This window comes from Hypanus sabinus, chromosome 2 (assembly GCF_030144855.1).
Source record: "Hypanus sabinus isolate sHypSab1 chromosome 2, sHypSab1.hap1, whole genome shotgun sequence".
Taxonomy (NCBI): Eukaryota; Metazoa; Chordata; class Chondrichthyes; order Myliobatiformes; family Dasyatidae; genus Hypanus; species Hypanus sabinus.
Genome location: NC_082707.1, coordinates 52526739 through 52548652, shown reverse-complemented (window position 1 = coordinate 52548652; position 21914 = coordinate 52526739). Strand labels below are relative to the sequence as shown.

Here is a 21914-nt window from a genome sequence, read left to right as displayed (position 1 = left end):
CTCATTATAGTACATGTCCTCTAAACCAGGGAGCATCCTGGTGAACCTCCTCTGCATCCTCTCTAAAGCCTCGACATCCTTCTCTTAATGGGGTAGCCAGTACTATAGGCAATGCTACAGATGTGGCCTAACTAGAGTGTTATAAAGCCGCAACTTGACTTTTTTCAAACTCAGTGCCTCAGCTAATAAAGACAAGCCTGCCATAAGTCTTCTTAACCACCCTGTTAATCTGTGTGGCCACTTTCAAAGAGCTATGAACTTGGACCTTAAGATCTCTCTGTCCATCAACACCACTAAGGGTCCTACCCTTAACAGAGTCCTTTATCTTTCCATTCCACCTACAAAATGCAACACTTCACATTTAACTAGGTTAAATTCCACCCATATCTGCAACTGATCTATATCGCTTTGCCAATCTTCAATGATACCCACAACACCATCGATCTCCATATCATCTGTAGGCTTACAAACCCACCCATCTACATTTCCATCCAGGTCATTGATAAACATCACAAAGAGCAGAGGTATCAGTACAGATACCAGTGGAACAACACTAATCACAGATCTCCAGTTACAATCAGTTCCATCGACCACTGCTCCCTATGGGCAAGCAAATTCGGAATCCAAACCGCCAATTCACCTTTGATTCCATGCATCTTAATCTTCTGGATGAGCCTCCCAGAAGGGATCTTGACAAACACCTTACTAAAATCTAGGTAGACAACTTCCACAGTGCTACCTTCATCAATCAGTCTTGTAACCTTGCCAAAAAACTCAATCAAGTTAGTAAGACAGGACTTGCCCCCACACAAAGTGATTATGGCTCTCTCTCATTAGGCCATGGGTTTCCAAGTGCTCATAAATCCTATCCCTAAGAATTCTCTCCAGTAACTTACCAACCGGTGACGTGGACTCACCAGTCTATAGTTTCCAGGATTATCCTTGGTTCCCTTCCTGAATAAAAGAACATTGGCTACTCACCAGTCCTCTGGGACCTTGCCTGTGGCTAGAGAGGACATAAAGATATAGGTCAAGGCCCCAGCAATGTCATCTCTTGACTCTCGCAATCACCTGGGGTATATCCCGTCTTATCCACCTTAATGCTCTTTAAGAGGCCCAACAACTCCCTCCTCTTTTATCTCGAAAAGCTATAACATATTGATGGGCACAGATCATCCAATCTTCCACGTCCTACTCCTTGGGAAATACTGATGTAAAGTACTCCTTAAGGTCCGCACCTACATCCACCACACCTAAGCAAGTACTTCCCCCTTTATCCTTGTGTGGTCCTGCCCTCTCTTTACATATGATGTACCAAGGTGCAACACTTCACAGTTGGTTGGGTTAAACCCCATCTGCCAATTCTCCGCCCATATCTGCAACTGATCTATATCCCACTGAATTCTTTGCTAGTCATCTACAATATCCACAACACCACAAATCTTCATATCATCTGCAAACTTACTAACCCACCTATCTACTTTTGCATCCAGGTCATTTATATATGTCACAAACAGCAGATGTCCTGGCACAGATCCCTGCAGAACTCCACTAATTACAGACATCCGGCTAGAATAAATCCCTTCAACCACTACTCTCTGCCTTCTATGTGCAAATCTGTTCTGAATCCAAACAGCCAATTCACCATTGATCCCATGTATCTTAATCATCTGAATGAGCAAAATTTATCACACTAGTTTTTAAATTGAAGAATAATCAGTCAAATATTAAAACAATTAGAAACTCCACAAAATACCTTAAAACAATTAAATAGATTTAAATTAATTAAATTAATTCTGAATTATATAAATTACCCCTCTCCTTCACAGCCATTACTCTATATCAAAAAGGATCTGTGCTAAATGTTGCCTGATGCAGTTGCTGTGAGCATATTTACAGGTGTAACATTAAACAACAGAGTTGATCAGCTGTGAGAAAATTGGAGCATGGATGTTCATGTTAATCAGTGCTAATTCTGAAAGTTACACATGAAAACACTTTTTGTGGAAATTTTGAGTTAGTGCAAATTATTGAGCAAATATATAATTAGAAAATTGCTCCTCTAATGTATGAGTGGGAAAAAGAAGTAAACTTGGGCCAATAGTTATGTCTATAGTATGCATCCTTACCAGCTACTTTAAGTCACTAACACAAGAAAATCTGCAGCTGCTGAAGATCCAAGGCAACACACACACAAAATGCTGGCAGAACTCAGAAGGCCAGGCAGCATCTGTGGAGTAGAGTAAACAGTCAATGATTTAGGCTGAGACCCTTCTTCAGGACTGGAAAGAGAGTGGAGAAGTCAGGGTGAGAAGGTGAGGGAGGGGAGGAAGAAGTACAAGCTGGCAGGTGATAGGTAAAACTGTGAGAGGGGAAGGGTCAAGTAAAGAGCTGGGAAGTTGACTGGTGAAAGAGATAAAGGGCTCGAGGAAGAGGAATCTGATAGGAGCAGGTGGAAGACCATGGAAGAAAGGGAATGGGGAGGAGCACTGAAGGGAGGTGATGGGCAGGTAAAGGAGATAAGTGAGAGACGGAGACAGTAATGGGGAATGGTGAAGGAGAGGAGGTGGGTGGGGGGAATTAACGAAAGTTCGATAAATCGATGTTCATGACATCAAGTTGGATGCTACCCAAATGGAACATAAGTCACCGCTACATAACATAGAATCGTGTGTCTTACATTCATAATCGAAGTATTACCATTTATTTGCATCAGTGGCAAGTCACATTGTCCATCATTAGTATCTGTGGTGGAGCACCATTATTTTTGGGTTAACAGGAACTGATTCTGAAAACAGACAACTTTAAAAAGCAAAGCTTTTTGGCCTTGGTAGAGTTAAGAAGAGGGTCTACAATAATCAACTATTTTATATGGTGAAAATGAGCCACTGTGATATCATATGTGATTAGGCTAACCTGGTTCTGCTTACAGTAAGTATTTGCTCTTCATGTTCATAACATGCCCCTCATTGTGGCTTTTTTTTCCAAACCAGGGTTAATTCAATGTTGCTATGGGTTCATAGCTGGATTCTATTCATGAATTTTGGATTCTCAACCTTGACCTTTTCCCCTTCATCATTATTATCTGGCACAGACATGCAAACACTTTGTCTAGAAAAAATTGAAGAGGGATATCAAATCTTAAAAAATGAAAGGCAGTAAGATATTTATGAAGAAATATTAAATATGGAAAACAGTCTGCCATTAGTGTCTGAAGATTCTGCAGTAATTCTCAAATCCTACACTGTGATTATTTTTTCAACCTGGATGTTGAGAGATTGGTACTCAAACATTGGGGAAAGGCACCTTATCTACCAATTGAATGCCAGAGCAATTTCTATGTGTGAGTTTAAATAGACAAAAGCCCACTGCCGTTTATCCTTTGGTTTAAGGAACCTATATCTATTCAGGATCTTTTCCTGTTCTTGGACAAAAATTATAATTTTGATGTTCCAATTGTAAAAGCATGCAGTATGTAAAGCCTAAACTTTGACAGCATAAATGAGACCCAGACAATATTTGCCAGCAATCTGGCTCCATAAAACAAAAGCTCTCTGTTAGTTTCTTACTGGGATTGGATTCTCTCCCAGAGCTCAACTGTGAGCTAGCTCACTACAGAAATCAACTAATTTGCTTCTTCAAAACGACCACAGCAGGTTACGTAGTTTGTGTGGTGCGGTGACTCAGCATATGCAACAACAATGCTTCACAGTTCCAGCAACCTGGGCTTGATCCCGATCTCACCTCCATGTGCAATATGAACATTCTCTCTGTGACCATGTGGTTTTCCACTCATGCTCCGGCTTCCTCCCACAGCCCAAAGATGTGTCGGTTGGTGGGTTAATTAGCTGCTGTATTAGGCAAATGAGGATGGAGTTAATGTCAGGGAGGGAAGTAAGTAAGGGAATGAGATTGATGGAATTTCTGTAGGAGCTGGTATAGACTCAAAAAGCTGAATCCTAAATCAAAAGAAATAATGGAAAGGTAGAAATTTTCACTAATTTTTTGACAGAGCATTCAATTAAGGATCCAGTCTTAAACAAGTTCAGAAGGTATATTGCACTTTACAATGAGCAAGCAGAATATATTAAAAACACAAAATGCTGGCAGAACTCAGCAGACCAGACAGCATCTATGAGAGGAGGTAGTGATGACGTTTCGAGCCGAAACCCTTCATCAGGAGGATTGTTTCTGTCAATACTACCCATTTGATAATTCATGTTGAACTAAGTAGTTCTTCAGTAAAAGACAATATCAAAATCAGTAAACCACGAATACTGCAGATCCTGGAAATCTTGAGCAATGCACACAAAATGCAGGAGGAACTCTGCAAGTCAGGCAACATCCGTGGAGAGGGATTACAGTCAACTTTTCAGACAGACTCGTCAGTGTGGAAGTGGATCAAGCACCTTTGATCTGTCTGTCGCAAAATGCAGGTCAGCCGGTGGCTACCTGTTTCAATTTGGCTTCCCGTTCCCATTCTGACATGTTTGACCATGGCCCTCAGCACTGCCACAATGAGGCCAAACCCAAGCTGGAGGAGCAATGTCTCATATTCAATATGAGTAGCCTCCAATCTGATGGCAAGAACATCAATTTCTCTAATCTAAGGCAATTGTTTCCTTCCCCCTCCCTCCATTTCTATTTCCCATTTTGGTTACCCTCTCACCCCTTCTCTTCTTTTCACTTGCTAATCACACCCATCTGGTTCCCTTTCTCCTCCTCTTTATTCCATGGTCCACTGTGCTCTCCTATTAGATTCCTTATTCTTCAGCCCTCTATGTCTTCCACCTATCACTTCCCAACTTCTTACATCTTGGCCCTTTCTCCCGCCACAGACCTTCCCCCTCACCTGGTCTCACCTATTCTCTGCCAGCTTGTACTCCTTCCCCTCCCCCACCTTCTTATTTTGACTTCTGCTCTCTTCCTTTCTAGTCTTGGTCTGAAACAATGACTGTTTATTCCACTCCATAGATGCTGCCTGACTTGCCAAATTCCTCCAGCACTTCTTGTGCATTGATCACAATCAAAGGGTTAAATTAGCTAATTCTCTGAATTATGACCATTCGGTTTATAGAAATTTACCTCTACAGAGTTCACAAATCACTACTCAAACCTTGCATTCCTTGCTGTACGTGCATATTACACTACCTCATGCCTCATGTTACGCCCATTTTCTATCAACACATCATTTCCTACAACCGCACCCCCCCCCCCCACCCATACTTCCGGTATCATGGGTTCACCTGTGCATTTTTCCAGACTTTTAAATTACCTGCTCTGTATGATCAGACTGAGTGTTATAAACCTGCTGGTAGAAAAAAAATGGTCCTTTTCTTTTATTTTTCAGTGTTTCTGCACTTCAACTTGTAAAAGGAAACATTCAGAAAATGAAATGCTATTGGCTTCTCTTAAAGAAAACATCACTCAGTTCCAGTCTTTTCCATGTTATTATGATCCGAAAGGAAGACAAAGGAATGTTCTCTTGGCAAAATTTGATATGTTCAATGCTTTGTGTCATGCAATGCTCTGGCCTTCCTGTATGTTTCTTGGTGGAATTGTTCTTGTCAGCCTGGTGAAGCTCACACAGTACCTGTCTCTGCTCAGTGAACAGTCCAAGTAAGGAATTGAAGAGAATGAAAAAAAAGTTGCCAATGTTCATCAAAGTTCCTTAAGAATTGATACATATAATGTACCAAGCTGAAAGCAAAATAAAATCACAGGTCTTTGTTACACAGTTTCAAAAAACTAAAAATTTAGCTAAAAGCTAAAAGTTTATTTATTAATTAATAAAGAATGTAAAAATCTTCAAGTACTGTACCTGCAAAATTAAAGAATATCTTCAAGCTGTTACTAATGATCAGCACAAAGTTAGTTAAGCAAATTCAATTTAGCCAAGCTAAATGATAATTGTGGCCTAGAAACAATCACATTCCAAGGATGACTTTAGTAAATAAAAGCAAACAATGAAAATATTTATGCTATCATTGGTATTCGCTGTATCTCAGAGTATTCCTATCATTAATGTAGATGTTAAATAGCAATTTTTAAAAAAAATTGTAAATAATTTTACTTCCGTCTCATTTTTATACAATATCTAGATATGTTTATTTAAATAACTAGTGGATTGACAAAGATAATATTTTGGTAATTGTTTTCACAAGAAAAATAGACTGCAGTTCAAAAGGAACATTAAGATGTAGATGAATCCTGTGCGCCACAGCTATGGTTAAAGTATCAAATATGTTTTTAAGAAAGTTTTGTACTTTTGGTGTAGGTAAATTACGAGGCATAAATATAACAACTGATAAGATTGATTCCAATCAAGGTAACTGATTTCTTTTCAGGACCATCTGAAAACAATGGGGAAACTAACACGAGAGGTTCTGCGGATGCTGGAAATCCAGAGCAAGGCACAGAAAGCTGGAGGGACTCAGCAGGTCAGGCAGCATCTATAGAGAGGAATAAACTGTCATCTTTCCGGACCAACATGATGACTTCATCAGGTCCTGATGAAAAGTCTTGGACCAAAATGTCAATAGTTTATTCCCCTCTATAGATGTTGCTTGACCTGCTGAGTTCCTCCAACATTTGGTGCACCTTGTCTTAAATTAATGAAAGTTAAAATGAAATTTAAATAAAGCAAGAGCTAAAAGTTAAAGTCAATTAAGACTGAGTGAATTAAATGTCATGTAAGGTATGGAAAGAGAAATCAAGTTCAAGTCCAAGTTTATTGTCATTCAACCATACACATATATACTGCCAAATGAGACAATGTTCCTCCAGACTAAGATGCACAACATAGTACATACACATAACTAGCACATGTAACACATAAAATAACATTACCACAAATAAATTAACAAATAATAAGGTGCATATTGGATACAATTTAAAAAATAAGCAGTATAATGCTTCTGGCACTTCATATATGATGAGACCTGGGTCCTATTAAATATTGGAGTAAGAATTGGGAAAAATGGAAAGGATAGGAAAAGCAAGAAAGAAGCATTTCAAATTTTTAGAACTTCCATCAATTCATCACCAGCCTTCCTAGGTCAGGAAGACTAATTGGAAGCTATTAACCATTATTACTCTGCCAGAGGCAATTATACTCTGAAATTTACAAGATAAAATTTTCCATGGCAACTAATTATCAGCTAAAGTGCATATGTCAACACTTCATCCACAGTACAGAAAGGTTAAACAGAAATGGCATTTCTATAAAGTTAATAGTCAATGGTACAGTTCATCCAACAACTGGTGGAATTTGTCTCAGAAAGTTACAGGATGATCTGCAGGTTAATAATGTTTCTCATTCTCCATATAGCATTACCTTTTCAGTAAATTCCATCCCACTGTTTCAACCTCCTTGCACTTATCAGGTTATAAATAAAGGTTTGGTTCAAATAATACTTACAAGAATTCATTGTTGGTGTTTATATTATTTTGCAGAGCACTGACATTGCAGCACTGTCCTTGGAAGTGACCATATACCAGATATTTGTCTTACTCTTTCGGTATGCATTATGGTGGCTAAAGCATGCTTTTAATATATTAAGATTGATGAATTTCATTTACATATCTTTTTATTTTAGACAGTCCAATAAAAAGCTCAAATGTTGGGTAACATTGAAAGCAAAAGAACAGCCAATTGATTTTACCTTAAGAATATCTGACATCAGATGATATGTCACGGAAAATTTGAGGGCACCACAGTAACATTACGGTTAGCATGACGCTATCACAGCTTTGGGTGTCGGTGTTTTGAGTTCAATTCCATGTCACCTTTAAGGAGTCTGTACGTCCTTCCCACAGGATGTGTGGGTTTTCTCCAGGTGCTCTGATTTCCTCCCACAGTCAAAGTAATAGGTAAACTGGTCATTGTAAATTGTCCTGTGATTAGGTTAGGGTTAAATCGGGGATGCTGTGCGGCACGACTCGAAGTGCCAGAAGGGCCTACTTTACACTGTGTCTCAACAAATAAAGTTTCTAAATTATAATCAAAATGCTCTTTGCCAGTTTGCACAATTTAGAATTAGACTTAAGTTTGAAGTAGGAAGCAATATGATTTTCTGCTGTTAATAAAGATTAATTTTCACCCTCCTAAAAATTAGCTTTATTTGTTGCATGTGCATTGAAACATAGGGTGAAATCTGCCATTTGTGTCAATGACCAACTCAGATTAAGGATGCGCTGAAGCAGCCCACAATTATCGCCATGTTTACTATGCCAGCAGAGCATGCCCACAACTTTCTCACCAATGCGTCTTTTTGAATGTGGGCAGAAACTGATACATCCGGAGGAAACCCACACAGTCGTGGGCAGAAAATACAGGCAGTGGCAGGAATTAAACTCCAGTTGCTGGGGCTGTAAAGCATTATGCTAACCCCTCTGCCACTATGCCACCAATAATCTATCAGATCTAATGTCTTAAGTTTGCACTCCTAGTTTATTGAAACAATGAATTTTTAAACATATTCATAATTAAATATCATAAGATTAGTAGTTTCAGTGCAAAACACTTCCTCCAAAAAGCTCTATGAGGTATCTTTTTCATGAGAGAGTTTTGCATTAGGTTTGGGCCAAAATTGCCTTGTAGGAGGGCCATTCATAGAACTGTAGAATTATTAAAAGGAAAAGCACAGAAATGGACCCTTTTGGCCCACCTTGTCTACGCCAACAACTGCAATACCTTTCTGTGCTAATCCCATTTGCCCACATTAGGTCTCTATCCTTCTACACCTTACTGTATCATGAACAAGTTACTGTAGGCATCTGAAAGCTCTGGAACAATGCCACCAAAAAGATCCTTACAAAAAATCTGAAAATCACCTGGAAAGACAGACGTGCTAACACCAGCATACTGGAGGAGGGCAACATGAACAGCATTTCCACCATGATAAAGCAACACCAACTCTGATTGGGCATCATCCAGATGCCTAACTCACATTGTCACAAGCAGATCCTTTACTCCTGTTGAAGGAAGGTCAGTGGGATCGATGCTACATGAGAGTGACCTCTGCTGTGCTGCAGAGGACAAGTGACAGCCATGAAAGAAGAGACTGAACAATCAAAAGATCCAAACACCAGTCACACCCACCATTTACACTTGCCCGCACAGCATTTGAATATATGGATCCTGGATCACCCGCTACAATTACCTGAGGACCCCCCTCTCCAAATGAAACAACCTTAGGAGAACATCATACTCGATTTGAGTAATGGCATGATTACATCTTCCCTATCCAACCACCGGTCCAAACATCATTCAAAAGTTGCAATTTTATTCTTCTCTACCACTTTTTTTGGCAGCTCATTCCTGATATTCATCATTCTCTGCGTGAAAAATTTATATCTCAGAATATGTTGGCTTTATATGAAGGATATACTAGCTTTGGAGTACAGAGGAGGTTCACCAGATCAATTCCAGAGATGAGAGGGTTAGACTATGAGGAGAGATTGAGTCACCTGGGACTTTACTCACTGCAATTCAGAAGAATGAGAGAAACATATAAAATTATGAAAGGGATAGATAAGGTAGTGGCAGGAAGGTCGTTTCCACTGATGGGTGAGAAAAGAACTAGGGAACTTAGCCTCAAGGTCTGGGGAGCAAATTTAGGACAGAAATGAGGGGGATCTTCTTTTCCAAAAGAGTGGTGAATATATGGAATTCTCTGCCCAAGGAAGCAGTTGAGACTACCTCAGTAAAATATATTTAAGACAAGGTTAGATAGATTTTTGCATAGTAGGAGAATTAAGGGCTATGGGGAAAAGGCAAGTAGGTGGAGATGATTCCATGGTCAGATCAGCCATGATCTCATTGAATGGTGGAGGAGACTCAATGGGCCAGATGGCCTGCTCCTGCTCCTGCTTCTTATGTTCTTATCTCCTTTAAATTTCTTTCCTTGCCCTGGGAAAAAGTTCTTTCTTATCTATGTCCCTTATGATTTTACAAACCATTATAACATCACCCATCAGCTTCCTACAATCCCTTGAGAGAAAATCAAGCCTATCCAAGCTTTTGTTATAACTACAATGCTTCATTCCAGGTAGCATCCTGGTGAATCTCTTCTGTACTCTATTGCCACCACAACTATCCTGTAGTGGAATGACTGCTGTGGAAGTTAATGGGTTAATCCTATGCCTCTCAGTTAGCCACTCCAACATGGGAGAAGTTCGCATATTGTACAAGCAGCATTATCAATAAAGTTCAGTTGCATATCCTGCGTTGCTGGCGTCCTGTGTGCTCGGCACTCTCCCTCATAAGGAACACAACATGATGCCAGAAACAGTTGATCATTGATGAATTTGAGCTACAGACCAAAGGAGACCCCCAACAAGCATTCATTTGCAATAAGTCTGTTCCTGTTCAGATATATCTGTGGGAGGTGTCCAAGGTCTTATCGGCTGGACTGTCTCTGCTAGTTTGCTAACCGAGAGCCGACAACAAGCCTGGGTTACTAGAAAATGCTTTCGGTGTCAACACCCAAAAGTGGATACATTGTAATAATCTGTGGGCCACTAGCCTGAGAAATGCACAGAGACAGAGACACAGCAGAGAAGTCAGTCAAACTCTCAGGGAGAGAAAAGAAGACTTTTGTAGTCCAAATAAATAAAACAATAAATAAAGAAACAAACAGGCAAATGAAGCAAATCCTTGTAGTACCTGCATCTACTTACCCAATAAAGGCCCATGAGACGTTTGATTTCTCTAAACCAGGGGACTTGGAGAGATGACCAGGACACTTTGAGAGATTTAGGGTTGGGAGCAATCTCACTCAGGCTGCAGAAGAGCATCAAGTAAGCACACTGATATACTGCATGGGGGTAAAACAGATGACATCATGGTGGATTAGGACTGACAGATGCTCAGGAAAAGGAATGCAAAACTGTGAGGACAAATTCAAAGAATATTTCACAGGTAAGCAAAATGTGATATTTGGGAGGAAATAAGGTGCAGTCAGAAAGGCTACAGAAAGAGGTACAGTGGAGCTCAGCTCAAACAAAACGGACAAGCAAAACAGAGAGCAGGTAAAATGTCCCACTGCAGGAGATGCGACATAGGTACAGGTTCAAGAGAGGAGTGACCATCAGCCATCTCCTGTACATGGATGACATCAAGCTGTATGCCAGAAATGGAAGCCGCTGACATGAAGACCTGGAAACGACTAACAATACATGAAGGATTCCACCCAAAGTCCAATAGTGAACGACTGTACACCCACTGGAATAAAAGAGGATGGGGATTTGGAAGTATCAAGGCCACAGTCCTGGAGAAACGTGAAACATCCATGAGTACGTCAGGAAGATGTCCCCCAAGAATGACCTACTAGGAAAAATCTCAGACAGCAGGTAGGGGATATGGAAATGGAAGCAGAGCCAGAGGACCAGAGGCCATGCCAGGCCAAGCCACTGCATGGGATGCATCATGACCAGATATCAGAGGCAGCTGACATAAGAAAGTCCTACCAATGGCTGGAAATGGCAAGGCTGAGGGACAGTTCAGAGGCACTACCCATGGCTGCACAAGAACAGGTGCTGAGCACAAGAGCAATAGAAACAGAGGCCTATCACACCAGACAGGACCCAAGATGAAAATGGTGCAAGGTATCCACTGAAACCATCCAGCACATTGTAGCAGGGTGCAAGATGAAGGCAGGAACAGCATACACTGAACGACACTACCAAGTTGCAAGAATTGTGTACAGGAACATCCGCACTGAGTATGGATTGGACGATAGTCCAAATGGGAAACAACCAAGATAGTGGAGAATGACAGAGCCAAGATCCTGTGGGACTTCCAAGTACAGGCTGATAAGCGGGTACTAACTGTCATGGTTCTGGTTGGCCATTCCCCTTTATTTGGTCTGAGCAAAACAACAGCAGAGGATGTAATTACATGCATGAAATCAGTTTTTTCCAGACATTGTGTACCTGATGAAGTTTTCAGTGACAATGTTCCACAATTCAATGGTGAATGTATGAGATATTTTGCTCAGGAATGGGGCTTTGTTCATACAACATCTATTCCATTTTCCCCTCAGTCTAATGGATTAGTTGAGAAGTCAGTAGGAATTATCAAGAAACTGATGCACAAAGCAAAAGATAGTGAAAGTGATTTTGAAAAAGCTTTGTTAGCCTATCACAGTACTTAACTTGAATGCGGATATTCACCTGCTCAGCTCTTGATGGGATGCTGTTTGAGATCCAATCTGCCAATAAATGAGAGCCTTCTGAGAACAGAGGGAGGTGAGCAAGAGAAAAGATGAAAAGATGAACACAAAGCAAAGCAGAAAATATACTTTGACAGATGTTCTCATCCATTACCTGAACTGCACCAAGGAGATGAAGTGAGGATACAAAACAAAATGAACACATGGACATGGAAATCCACAATACTTGAAATACGACCCTGATCATGCATGGTCCAAACAGAAGAAGGAGCAGTGTTAAGAAGAAATCGCAAAGACCTCAAGAAAGAACTAACTTCAGAGTTGCAGTTAACTGATGCAGACCAGACAAAACATAGAAATAACAACGAAACACAAGAACTGTGTGAACCATTTAGAAGGTCTACTTGTGTTCATAAACCCCCAGAGAGACTGATAGAGGCATGTTAAATTATGCATTTGCTCTGGTCAATGTTGCTAATTGTTTTTCTTTAAGGAAAGGAAGATGTGGTGACATGACATGTAAGACCGTGATTAGAGAGAGTTCTGAGCATGTGCAGGAATGATAGAAAGATCGAGAAGCATGCTATTGTAAAAATGTTGTGGTTGTTGTTAAATAAAAGTTCTATTTCTTCCAGAATATGGTTCTTTATTAGTAACCCATGGTACATATGAATATAAAGAACACAATAGGTGGGAGAGGTAGAGGGCTGACAAAGACAATAATAAACCAATATCCAACCCACAACAGAACTGACACTACTGCCAAAAGCAGAGAAAAGCAAACAACCACAAGAAGCAGGGGTAATCAGTTAAATAGTCACTAAAAAAACTGCAAGCAGCAGACTTCCAAGAAATTTAACTAGATGGAAAAAAACTTGCATTTTTTAACAGCTGACCTTTAGCCTAATGTTCTGGCATTTTCCAACATGCAAGAATCATACTATTGTTGTAGTGATACCACTTTAAATAGATAACTTTAAAGTTCAAAGTAAATTTGTTATCAAAGTACATATATATCACCATATACAACCTTGAGGTTCATTTTCTTGCAGGCATACCCAGTGAGTCCATAATAGAATAATAACCATTATGGAATCAATGAAATTCACCAACTTAGGTGTTCAACCAATGTGCAAAAGATACAAACTGTGCAAGTACAAAAAGAAATATTAATAACAAATAAATAAGCAATTAATATTGAGAATGTGAGATGAAGAGTTCTTGACAGTGACTCCATAGGTCTTGGGGACATTTCAATGATGAAGTGAAGTTGAAAGAAGTTACCCCTTTGTTTCAAGAACCTGGGGTAATAACTGTTCCTGAACCTGGTGTTGTATGTCCTGGGGCTCCTGTATCTTCTTCCTGATGGCAGCAGTGAGAGGTGAGCATGAAAAATGTGCATTTAGAATCGGCATAAGATTGATAATTTAAAGAGATACATTGCAAAATATTCAGGTACGATCAGCTAGAGTAGCAACAGCAGAATTCTTCTTTTGGAATATATCACCATGCGGAAATATATAGTACAAATCAAATAGCCTCCAATTATTTGTGCTCAATCGCTTTGATAATATTTGTGCATTATGGATTTCTGGATTGTAATTTATTTAAGTTGACAGGACTTCCTCTGAATCCTTGAATGAATTAGTATATCTTCTAAAATCAATGCCTTCAAAGCAATAAAAACAAATTTTTAGCAGGGGTTTGTTGGCTTTTAAATGATGTGTGCCAGTTTCCATATTGCTGACCAAAATAATATACACTCAGTGGCCACTTTATTTGGTAACTTGTACTCCTGCTCATTAAGACAAGCGTCTAATCAGCCAATCAAGTGGCAGCATCTCAGTGCATAAAAGCATGCAGACATGGCCAAGAGGTTTAGTTGTTGCTCAGATCAAACATCTGATTTAAGTGATTTGGATTGTGGAATGATTGCTGGAGCCAAATGGGCTGGTTTGAATATCTTAGAAACTGCTGATCTCCTGGATTTTCATGCACAACAGTCTCTAGAGTTTACAAAGAATGGTACAAAATAGCAAAAAAAGTGAGTGGTGTCTCTGAGGGCAAATTTGCTTTGTTAATGAGAAGGGTCAGAGGAGAATGACCAGACTGGTTCAAGCTGACGGGAAGGTGACAGTAACTCAGAAAACCACACGTTACAACAGTGGTGTGCAGAAGAGTGTCTCTGAATGCGTAACACATCAAACCTTGAAGTGGACGGGTTACAGCAGCAGAAGACAAGACGTATTCAATAAAATGGCCACTGAGTGTAAACAAGGCTAAATTCATATTGCTACATACAATTCACATTCATTTCTTTTAGTCTTGATAAATGATTTCTCTGTTTCAGAGTAAATCCCTCCTTTTCCTTCCATTGAATTCCTCTAACTCTCAGTGCATTCCTGGAGACTGATCCGCTGCACTATGGTTCCCTGCAGACCACCCACCTTTGAATAAGTTGAAAGCAATAGGACATTCTTCCCACGCAGAAATAGGTCTTTGGCCTGCCATGTATATGCTGTCCTTCCAGCTCTCTACACCAGTCCCATTTACCCCATTGATTTCTGTTTCTCCGTGTAGTGTCCATACCCTGTGCACATTTCTCAGCAGTAACGCCCTTTCACGTCTGCTTTAGCTCCTCCATCTTCTGACTCTTGGGACCAGTTAAACCACCATCTCTTCAGGTCCACCTGACATACTCCAACCTCCTTTTCATGTCTGCCTGAGCTACACCCTGATTCCCCCTTTCAGATGTGCTTGAGCTCAACAGCGTCCTCTTCCTTTCAGGTCCACGTCAACCACAACCTGACTTGTCCCTTTCAAGTCTGCCTGAACATGCTGCTGTGTCTGCTCCCAGTTTCTCATTTCAGCCACGGATCATTCTGCTGCCTTTGTGCTTTCCCCCACCGCGTGCTGCCTCAGTGCCCTTGAAATTTACCCTTGCTTCCCTCTGCCTTAGCAGTCTGTCCATGCTTTACTATATCTGGTATAACATGAGTAACCCTCTCACGGGGGATCATAACAAACTTGGCTCATTAGCTAACTCTGGCCAACAGCCACAGGACTCAGCATCACATGGGTATTGCTGAGAAGGCCACCCTCGATAAGCATCACAAGTTTAGGGTCAGGATGATTTGAGTTCAACCAAACAAGAAAGTTGGGATGTCACAATTAGAGACATTAACTATGGTTAATGCTGTGTAAAATCTGCCCTGTGCAGTTATCATTCACCAGGAAAAGACAGATCATACACCAGCAGAAAATTACAAAGGAAGTCTATTTACCAGGTTTTAAACTTTAGCAAACAGTTAACAGAAAAGGGCCCATTACAGTTAAACTAGTCTAAATGCGCACATAAATGTTGGAGCTCATTACTATAGTAGCTGGGTGTATTGATTTACTCACGGCACTGAATTTCTATCAGCAACCACAGGTCGAACTTTCCTCAAAGAACGTTAAGAGCAAACTGTCCAACTCTGAAGTATTGGCTCTTCCTCCTTGAAACCATTTGTCTGCACAAAGCACTCCTTGCAACAGGGTCTCGCCTCTGGGTGAGATTTTCCCCTTGCACTCTTCTCCCCACCTCCACACAACAGGACCCTGAACCAGATTACCGTACTTCAGAAATCTAATGCCGCCCAGCACTCTCAAATCTTCCATAGCACCCCATTGGGCAAAGTGTGACAACACATTACCAAGGTTGGCTGACATCACATTCCTAAGTTGGACAAATGGCTCCTTACCTTTAGCTGAAGCCAAGGCACTAGTCTATGAAGCTTACCAACGGGAAACACCATTTTTGCAGGAAACTGCTAAAATAAAAATACCTCACAGCATAGCAGCAGAAATCTTAACCAGGGCATCACACACACTAAAACTGCTGGAGGAGGAACTCAACAGGTCAGGCAGCATCGATGAAAAGTAATTGCTGTAGTTTTGGGCTGAAACCCTTTCCTTCATAGCAGTGTGTTGGCTCTTTTACCCTGCACTTCTTCATTATCCACTCACCCTGCTTTCCCTAACATCAATTACTTCTGCACATTCTGTATTTAGTTGCCGTTTTGCTATATCTATTCCTATTTCTGGGTCACTCTGTAATATCTGCTAGACCAATACCCTTTCAGTTCAGCTTGATTCCAGACTGCTTTCTCCCTTTGGGATTCACTAGAGCACCAGTCTAAGAATAAGTGAAAGTTTTATTCTTAAAAGTCATATAAAATTAGGCAGAGTTATTAAGATTAATGTCAAGGCCTGTTTTCTTAGAAAAACACTTCAGAAGCTTGAGATTCTTTGATGTGCCCTTGTGAGAATCATTCACATGAGCAACATCACCAGCAAAACCCAGGGCGGAATTTATTATCTATACCTAAATGAAATCTGGACACACATCTACCTAATGAACATATCAATATGAAACCAAGGATGTAATGTTGAGATTTATAAAGCACTGGTGAGGCCTCACTTGGAGTATTGTGAGTAGGTTTGGGCCCCTTATCTTAGAAAGGATGTGCTGGAACTGAACAGGATTCAAAAAAAGTTCACAAAAATTATTCCAGGATTGAATGGCTTGTCAGAAGAGCTGTTGATGGCAGTGGACCTGTATTCTTTGGAATTCAGAAGAATGAGGGGTAACCTCATTAAGACCTATCCATATACCACATAACAATTACAGCACGGAAACAGCCATCTCAGCCCTTCTAGTCCATGCCGAATGCTTACTCTCACCTAGTCCCACCGACCTGCACTCAGCCCACAAGCCTCCATTCCTTTCCTGTCCATATACCTACCCAATTTTACTTTAAATGTCAATATCGAACCTGCCTCTACCACCTTCAGGGAACTATGCACCATTATTCCTCGATCACTCTGTTCTACTGCATTCTTCAATGCCCTACCATTTACCAAGTATGTCCTATTTTGATTAGTCCTACCAAAATGTAACACCTCACATTTATCAGCATTAAACTCCATCTGCCATCTTTCAGCCCACTCTTCTAACTGGCCTAAATCTCTCTGCAAGCTTTGAAAACCTACTTCATTATCCACAACTCCACCTATCTTAGTATCATCTGCATACTTACTAATCCAATTTACCACCCCATCATCCAGATCATTAATGTATATGACAAACAACATTGGACCCAGTACAGATTCCTGAGGCACACCACTAGCCACCAGCCTCCAACCTGACAAACAATTATCCACCACTACTCTCCGGCATCTCCCATGCAGCCACTGTTGAATATTTTACTACTTCAATATTAATACCTAATACCTTCCTAACTAACCTTCCACCTGGAACCTTGTCAAAGGCCTTACTGAAGTCCATATAGACAACATCCACTGCTTCACCCTCGTCAACTTTCCTAGTAACCTCTTCAAAAAATTCAATAAGATTTGTCAAACATGACCTTCCATGCACAAGTCTGTGTTGACTGTTCCTAATTAGATCCTATCTATCCAGATAATTATATATACCATCTCTAAGAATACTTTCCATTAATTTACCCACAACTGATGTCAAACTTACAGGTTAGATCCTCAGAGATATTGACACCCAGAAACCTGAAGTTGCTCACTCTCTCCACTCCTGATCCCGCTGAGGGTTGGTTTGTTTTCCCTCATCATATCCTTTCTGAAGTCACAATCAGCTCTTTGGTCTTACTGGTGTTGAGTGCAAGGTTGTTGCTGCAACACTACCCAACTAGCTGGTATATCTCGCTCCTGTAAGCCCTCTCATCTCCATCTGGGATTCTGCAAACAATGGTTCTGCAAACAATATAATTGCTAGGTTTACTCTTAGAACCCTTTTTAAACAATGGAACCACATGAGCAATACGCCAATCCTCCGGCACCATCCCCGTTTCTAATGACATTTGAAATATTTCTGTCAGAGCCCCTGCTATTTCTACATGTAACTCCCTGGGTCACCTCAGGCTCGCTCAGCTCATTCTTGTCTAGGGGGAGCAACCTTCAGCCCCGCCCAACTGGGTAATCAGCTGGTGTGGATGCTGTGTGATGTCCCCGCCTCGCCCAAAAACAGACAGTACACCATATGCGATTAAATGAGAACAATTTATAAAGGTTACTATAACTAAGTGATTAATAACGATACAGTATATATGAAGAGAAAATTAAAGAAAAGGCGCCAAAATTATCAAAGTCCAAACCACTTCGTGCACAACCGTTGGAGCTCAATTACTGAAGTCTTCTGGCCACCATTCGATCCCCTCCGAACTCCTCGACTCGCAGCTCAGGACCCTCCGAACTCCTCGACTCGCAGCTCAGGACCCTCCGAACTCCTCGACTCTCCAAACAGCTCAGGACCCTCCGAGTGGTCAACCAAGCACATCTAGCTTCATCCCCCCTCCTCGGAGTACCTCCCGGCTTCGGACCCCCACTTTGGGGTCCGATCCTCGCCCAGCTTACAGCATTGCGTCCTCTCTCTCGACCCCCTCGCGCCGATCTGCCCAAAAGCCCGTCAACAAAAGTTTACAGACTCAGAAGAAAGAACATTAATCCCCATTTGGTTTACAAAGGAATACCATTCTCGTTATCAGTAAATTAGCATTGCTGCGAGTTAACAAAAAGAAGAAACCCTCTTTACACTCTCCCTCCACCAAATAAAAGTCATGTCCTCATGACTACTAAATAACTCGCCACCTTTCCTGCCAACACACCATAACCCAAGCACAAACAGTGACATCTCCTCCCCACACAGTAAACCTCACGCCCTGTTTTTCAGGCGCTACTTAGGCCAACTATCTGGGAGTTCCCTAACCCTTCTGAGACCTCCGTATCCCCTCACCTAAACCCTTCAGGCTCGGACACAACTGGGGATACCTTGGGCCCACCACCAACTCCTCTCTCAGCCTCTCACTCATGCCCCACACTGCACACAGCTAACTATCCCCGCTACACCTGACTCAATGGGAGAAGGGCCAAAGGTCTCTTCCTCAATCGAGGGAAAGGCAGCATGTACCACACATCCAGCACGTTATCCATCGAATCTGTATTCTTCCTCATTTCTGTGATCGGTAGCTGCTGTTTGATCTTCTCCAAACGGAAACACGTGGTCTGCACTGCTCCTGCAGTCTCTTCAGCCTCCTGTTTAGTATTCACTGCACTTCTCTCCAGCTTTTTCTTCCTCATGACTTCTTCCAGATCAACTTTCAGGTTTTGCACTTCATTTGAACTGTTGATGGTCATCTTCAGGTTCTCTTCAAGCTTCCGCTTCTCTCTTCTGAGATTTGTCTGTAATTTCTTCACCTCTGCAAACTCCCCTCTCCGGGTTCTCAGTTTGCTATTACCCTCAGTCAGTCAACTTTCTTCATTCTCTCCAACTTGTAAGTCTTCCAAATGGTTCCAGATCACTTTCTCTAGTCTCTCCGTCTTCATTTCAAACTTGATTCCGTAGAGACAGTCTCTCACGAGCTGCGACCTTCGCCAGCCCTGGCACGTGTCCCGAAAACACTTTAACTCGGTAGTTCTCAGCTGCTCCTGCAACGACCTCACTTCATATTCTCCTGAGGCAAATCCAAATACCAAGAGATCATCCACATACACCAAAACTCCAAACGCCTCCACATCCCCTATGGTCTTCCGCCTTCCCCACAGGAAGGTTGCAAGGGCTCCAGATATGCCCTGTGGCATCTTTTCGGACCCGAAGACTCCTAGGGAATTTATAACGGCCGTCTTCTCCTTGTTGGCCCCACTCATCGGGATCTGGCAACATCCACTCCTCAAATCCAGCACCTTAAACCACTTCACACCACTCAGACAGGCCATCGCCTCTCTGGCCCTCAGGGCCATATTCTGGTCACTGACAGTGCGCCTCTTCAACGCAATATAATCCATACACATGCTGCCTACATCTTCCACGGCTGTAGGGGCCAGACGCCGCAACCTCTCTCTCTCCGAGGTGTCTTCAGCAGTCAACTCTCCTCCCTTGTGGTATTTCGCAGCGTCCACGAAGAGGGTCTCACCCTCAGATACTTCCCCCAGGCCGTACCACCACTGGCTCTTGTTTGAATTCGGTATCAGCCCATTGCTGCTACACACGTCCGCACAAGCAGCTCGAAACCCTGGGTGCATCGACAATGCCTCCAAACAGCACTCACCCGCCTCCTCCGGGCAGGCTCCCAAGCGCACCAGCAGGATTTTGGTTCTCTCTAGAACAGAAACGCTGCCCGTCTCAACAGGGTCCGGACACATCAGCATTAACGATTCATGAACCTCAGTCTCCTCCACATTTGCCTCTAAGAACACCATTTTCACTGACCAACAACCGTTGTCTGGATAATCACCGGCACTGGTACCCCGAATCTCCAGTGTCCTCAATGTTGTCAAGGGTAAATGCTTCCAATAACGGTTATGAAACAAACTGTACAGCAACTTCACCGGCGCCCCGGTGCCAAGGATGGCTTTATCTTGACTTCCATCCATCCATAACAACACCTGTGCGCATGGCCCCTCTAAGCCTTCAGGAATAGGTTCTGTTCCTTTCGGGAGTTCCTTGGTACATTGCTGGGAACTTGCTCCCCCAGAGACCCCAAGCCGTTCCCCCACTGGGCCTCCTCTAAGTTTCCCGACACCTCTCGAATCAACGGAACAACTGATCCCCTTGACAGATCCCCTTGGCACCACAAGCAATTTATCTGCCCCCCTAGGCAAAAGAGATACCCTAAAAACTTTCCACCAATCTCCTGCCATGGATATGATAAGCCCCCCAGCTGCGGCATTTGACTTCCAGTCGAACCACACGCATTTTCCCACACTTTCCCAGAACTGGCAGCGGTCACTTCGAGGTAATTGCGCCTGACAGTTCTAACAAAGTCACCAGCCCGCCTACTCAAACTTTCAACCCGTCCCTGTCGCTTTTCCTCAGCCAAGCACTGCCACTCACCCAATAACTGAGGGGTCCACTCCGCCCACGCCTCCGCCCCTTTAGGGCTGGACATTATTCCAATAACCGGGCGGAGCTCACCACTGCTGAAACATCCCAACCTGTCAATCTCCAAACAGTACGGACAACCCATGGTCCCACCACCATTTCGTCAGCACTAGTCGGAACTCGAACAACGACCTCCAGGCTACCAACAGCAACCACCCCACCCAACACACACGCAGCGATAACCAGCAATCGCACACCCACAAAGGCACACCAGCTCTTCGCCGCAAAACAATTTAAAGAGGGTGATCACACAGCTTCCACAGAAATCAACCCCGGACGAGCACCCCACAATGTAACTCCCTGGGTCGCCTCAGGCTAGCTCAGCTCGTTCTTGTCTAGGGGGAGCAGCCTTCAGCCCCGCCAAACTGGGTAATCAGCTGGTGTGGATGCTGTGTGATGTCCCCGCCTCGCCCAAAAACAGACAGTACACCATATGCGATTAAATGAGAACAATTTATAAAGGTTACTATAACTAAGTGATTAATAACGATACAGTATATATGAAGAGAAAATTAAAGAAAAGGCGCCAAACTTATCAAAGTCCAAACCACTTCGTGCACAACCGTTGGAGCTCAATTACTGAAGTCTTCTGGCCACCATTCGATCCCCTCCGAACTCCTCGACTCGCAGCTCAGGACCCTCCGAACTCCTCGACTCTCCAAACAGCTCAGGACCCTCCGAGTGGTCAACCAAGCACATCTAGCTTCATCCCCCCCCTCCTCGGAGTACCTCCCGGCTTCGGACCCCCCCTTTGGGGTCCGATCCTCGCCCAGCTTACAGCATTG

At 42.4% G+C, this 21914-nt stretch overlaps 1 protein-coding gene across 1 annotated transcript in view; it reads left to right on the top strand.

Moving 5' to 3' along the window:
- Positions 1-8191, top strand: part of si:ch211-247n2.1 (calcium-activated potassium channel subunit beta-2) — a 93428-nt gene extending 85237 nt beyond the window's left edge. The window contains exon 8 of the mRNA XM_059946048.1: positions 5351-8191. Within this exon, the coding sequence (XP_059802031.1) occupies positions 5351-5623 (273 nt within the window). The 3' untranslated portion in view covers positions 5624-8191. The remainder of the gene's footprint in view (positions 1-5350) is intronic.
- Positions 8192-21914: the final 13723 nt, after the last annotated feature.